Genomic DNA, 4,820 nt, shown 5'->3' on the forward strand with positions numbered 1-4,820 from the left:
CATCAAGATTGCCGTGTGCAAGTTCAAGTGGAGCATCATGAAGAGATCAAGTGCTTGAATCTTACCATCCATTATGGTGTCAATGGACTTGTGAAGATGTGCCAAAGAGTGGCTCACCCATAGTGAACTATGGGGGAGCAATCATCTAGTCTTCATCGAGCCAACGCAATCAAGAAAGGTGGTCCAACTTGATGGAGTCAAGATCGTCTTCATCTAGCTCAAGTGGACCATGTGCAAGGCAAATGTTTTCCCTTGATAGGTTTTCTATTTTACCGGTCTTGTGGTGGTAGTTGGGAGATCGAGTTATAGGATTGTTTGCCGTACTATCAAGGAGGGCTCTCAAGTTGGTAGCTTGATCGTATCGTTAGTAGAGAGCTCAAACCATTGCATCCTTGCACCATGTTTCTTGGTTCTTGTTTGGTTATCTTTGTGAGTCTTAGAGCTTATGGTCATCTTGATGACAAGCTTGAGTTCATCGAAAACGGAGTTCGCATGCGTCTTCTATGATGGTTTCGGTGTTGGAGGTTTTACCGGTCTTATCCGATGAAGGGTTCTCACCATTTTCTTATGGGACTTTTCTCATTTGCTTATTCCTGATATTTCTATCAATATTGTGTTAGCCCATGTCGTTAGCTTTCCAACAAACTTGGTTTCGTTGAATCCGGAGTCCGTTTGCAAAAGTTGTGGCTCTTTTGGTAAAGGCTGCAGCGGTACTACCACGACTAGGGCGGATGTAATTTTTTACTACCGCTCCAGAGCGGTACTACTGCTGCTCCTGAGCGGTAGTACCGCTCCAGAGTAGTACTACTATGGCTCCTAAGCGGTAGTACCGCCCCGGACCAAAATCTTATGTTTTCTCTCTCTCGTTTGGGCTGTTTTGACCGTGCTAAGCGGTAGTACCGCTCCTCCAAGCGGTAGTACCGCTTGTGCACGACCTGAGCACATAACGGTTGGATTCGGGAGGTCCTATAAAAGGGGGTCTTCTTCCCCAATGAACCTAATCATTTGAGCTCGTGTTCTTCCCCCATTGTTGACCTTCTTCGAGCTTGCTAACTCTCAATCCCTTCATGGATTCTTGCTAGTTCTTGAGAGAAAAGAGAGAGGAGATCTAGATCCACGTTTCCACCAATCACTTTCTCCTCTAAGTGAGGGGAACCCCTTGGATCTAGATCTTGGAGTTCTTCGTGTTCTTCTTTCGTTCTTCCTCTCATTTTCCTCCCTAGCATTAGTTGCTTTGGTGGGATTTGGGAGAGAAGGACTTAGGCACTCCGTGTGCCCTTGCCATTGCATTTGGTGCATCGTTTTGAGTTCTCCACGGTGATACGTGGAAGTGAAGTTTGAGAAGCTTATTACTCTTGGGTGTTTGGGCACCCTAGAGCTTGTTCCTCTTGGGTGCCTTGGTGCCCTAGACGGTTGGTGGTGTTCGGAGCTCAATCATTGTGGTGTAAAGCTCCGGGCAAGCGTCAGGGTCTCTAATTAGGTTGTGGAGATCGCCCCGAACAATTTGACGGGTACCGGTGACCGCCTCCAAGGGTTGCCAAAGTGTACGGGTTCGGTGACCGCCCCCAAGGGTCGCCATTTGTACGGGTTCGGTGACCGCCCTCAAGGGTCCCTTAGTGGAATCACGACATCTTGCATTGTGCGAGGGCGTGAGGAGATTACGGTGGCCCTAGTGGCTTCTTGGGGAGCATTGTGCCTCCACACCGCTCCAAACGGAGATTAGTATCCGCAAGGGTGTGAACTTCGGGATACATCGTCGTCTCCGCGTGCCTCGGTTATCTCTTACCCGAGCCCCTTTACTTATGCACTTTACTTTGTGATAGTCATATTGTTCTTTGTCATATATCTTGCTATCACATAGTTGCTTATCTTGCTTAGCATAAGTTGTTGGTGCACATAGGTGAGCCTAATTGTTGTAGGTTTTGTGCTTGTCAAATTAACCGCTAGGTTTATTCTGCATTTGTTCAAGCCTAAACCGTAATTATTTTAAAGCGCCTATTCACCCTCCCCCTTCTAGGCGACATCCTCGTTCTTTCACACGTCTACAAACTAAAATAACCTAGACGTGAGAGGGAGTGTTGAAATATATTGCCCGCCTTCCTCCATCAATTCGGACATTTGAATGAGTTGGCTGGAGCATGAGTTCAATAGGTATGCGTGATGTTACCTATAGTATGAGTAACTAGCTATGTTACTCAAATCATTTTTCACTAAATCATTGCCACATAAACAAATTTACTGAGTTGGACTCTATGTTATTATTGAAATTATTTCCATTATGGGCAGTCTAAAATATTTAATACCTAACACTAATTTATTACCGGTGCCATTCTTACTTCCTATGTTTGAGTTTATAAATCCATTTTGTGTGTATGTGTGTGTATATATATATATATATTCTAAGAATCAAAATCTTCAAAAGTTCTGTTACGAATCATTTGAATCAAAGAGGCCTTTGGTGAGTAGTGACAGCTAGGGCTTTGGTTACCCCTTGAGAATTTCGGTTACCCGGGCAGATCTTGATGCCCACGAGAAATCACCTTACCGAGCAAGATATCCCAAAAAAGTGAATTCAACTGAATTCTGACTGAATATTATCCAAATTTAAAATTCATTCAAAAATTGCGTTCTCTACAGTAACCGAAAACCTCAAGCCTCATGAGACTTTTTTTTCCATCGGGTTCAAAACCTTGGTGACATCTTGTGTGCATCTACCAGTTCTTGTCTACCAGTCAAAACTGCACAACATGCCCCACAGGCGTCATTTCTCTCCCCTCCACGTAACCCCTCCTACTTTCAATTCAGGTCCCACGCGTTACCTAAAAGCGCCAAACGTTGTATCGTTCCCTGGACACTGTCCACAAGCACCACAAGCGACTAGAACACCTGGCCCTGTCGTCAGAAGCCGACGCCCCTCTCTACGGTCCACATGAGCCGCGCGCACCACGCCCTTCCGCGAGCCCCGAGACTCCGAGCCGCTCATCGCGCTCGCCACGCGCCGGCCGCCGGCTCATCGCCGCCGTCCACGTCCAGGCCCGCGAGATCCACGTCCGGATACGGCTCCCGCCCTCGCTGTCACGAATCGGGTCCATCTACGGGCAATCGGACGGCCTTGGAGCGCTGTCTAACCTTTTTCTTCCCGTGGCCGCGGGTATTAGAGGCGCCTCGCCGTCCCACGCCCCGAGTTCTTTTTGTTCTCTCCGGCGAGGGAAATGAGCAGCGAGACGAGCAAGCGAGATCATGCACTGGAGCTCCTGGCCGCCGACAGGAAGCTGATGACCGTGGCCCGTTCGGCGCGACGGCGTCGGCTGGAGCTCCGGCGGCTAGGCCGTACGGCTTCTGCGGCCGCGGAGGACGAGGGTGCGAAGCGGGTGCGGCCGGCGCTGGACAACTCCTCGGACTCGTCTGACTCCGCGAAGGTGGCGCCGAAGCCCCCCTTGGTGGCGTCTAGGTGTTCGGCGTGCGTGTCGCACGGGGCTGTGTCCGTGATCGGGCGCCGGCGAGAGATGGAGGACGCGGTGGCCGTCGCGGCGCCGTTCCTGGCCGAGACGGCGGCGGTGGAGGGGAGCGGCGACGTGGAGTACGGGGCAGGGGAAGAGGGCTTCTTCGCGGTGTACGACGGGCACGGCGGGTCGCGCGTGGCGGAGGCGTGCCGGCTGCGGATGCACCTGGTGCTCGCGGAGGAGGTGCGGCTTCGTCGTCTGCAGCCCTGGGGCGGAGGGCAGGGTCGGACCGAGGACGGCGAGGACGGCGCGCGGTGGAAGGAGGCCATGACGGCCTGCTTTGCCCGGGTGGACGGCGAGGTCGGCGTCGACGACGGGACCGACGCCGGCGAGCAGACGGTGGGCTCCACGGCCCTCGTGGCCGTCGTGGGCCTGCGCCGCATCGTCGTCGCGAACTGCGGCGACTCCCGCGCCGTGCTCTCCCGCGGCGGCATCCCCGTGCCGCTCTCCTCCGACCACAAGGTACACGACACGACACTGCCACGCATCCGTCCGTTCAAATTAACAGGGTCAGATAAATTGCTGGTTCACGCCATCTTTTCCGCGAGATCTCTTTCCGTTCCGGCCCCGGGCTACAGGTGTCGCGCGCGCCGCGCCAGCCCCTGCTTTCGCGCTCGGGCGTGTCGAAACGGGAACCGGCTCCTCTACCGTGCCGCTGGGCACGGCAGAGTGCCGTGCCTTCTCATACGCCCAGCCTGTGCATTGATATGGGCCAGAAGGGCCTCACTCCTGGCCGAAAATCCATCTTAACAGCCCAGCCGTTCATCTGATGCATCACAGTTTCCTCAAAAAAAAAAAAAAACATGATGCATCACAGGGCTACACAGGCCAACTAATTAACTATTTCCATACGGTCATTTTTTTTAATTATTTCCCGGCCATAAAAACTACTCCCTCAGTCCCATAATATAAGAACGTTTTTGATATTATACTAGTGTAAAAAATGTTCTTATATTTTGAGACGGAGGAAGTAGTTAACTATTTCCCAACCCCTAACAAACTATTTTCTCTATAAAATACTAAGAGCAACTCCAACAGGGCGCCCCATTTCGACCGTCCATGTCCGTTTGGGTCGCCGCGGACAAAAACGCCGGCCCAACACGCCGACCCAAATTCAAAATGTGCCTGCTTCGTGTCCATGCGGATGCATTTCAGGCCCCAAGACACGTCACGCGTCTCCTCGGTGTCCGCCGCGGTACCACACGTTGGTCGGCCAACCACCGCACTCCGTCATATTTAACGCGTCCACCTACCGCGTGCGGGCCCACGCGTCAGCGACTAGAAGCTACATGGGTCGTCCTTTTTAAATCTAGCGTG

The 4,820-nt window shown here is 52.2% G+C and overlaps 1 protein-coding gene across 1 annotated transcript in view; it reads left to right on the plus strand.

Annotated features, from left to right (window-relative positions):
• The first annotated feature begins 2,794 nt into the window (after window positions 1-2,794).
• LOC123070252 (probable protein phosphatase 2C 8) overlaps window positions 2,795-4,820 on the plus strand; it is a 7,354-nt gene continuing 5,328 nt past the window's right edge. The window contains exon 1 of the mRNA XM_044493351.1: window positions 2,795-3,965. Within this exon, the coding sequence (XP_044349286.1) occupies window positions 3,213-3,965 (753 nt within the window). The 5' untranslated portion in view covers window positions 2,795-3,212. The remainder of the gene's footprint in view (window positions 3,966-4,820) is intronic.

Source organism: Triticum aestivum, chromosome 3B (genome assembly GCF_018294505.1).
Source record: "Triticum aestivum cultivar Chinese Spring chromosome 3B, IWGSC CS RefSeq v2.1, whole genome shotgun sequence".
Classification (NCBI taxonomy): Eukaryota; Viridiplantae; Streptophyta; class Magnoliopsida; order Poales; family Poaceae; genus Triticum; species Triticum aestivum.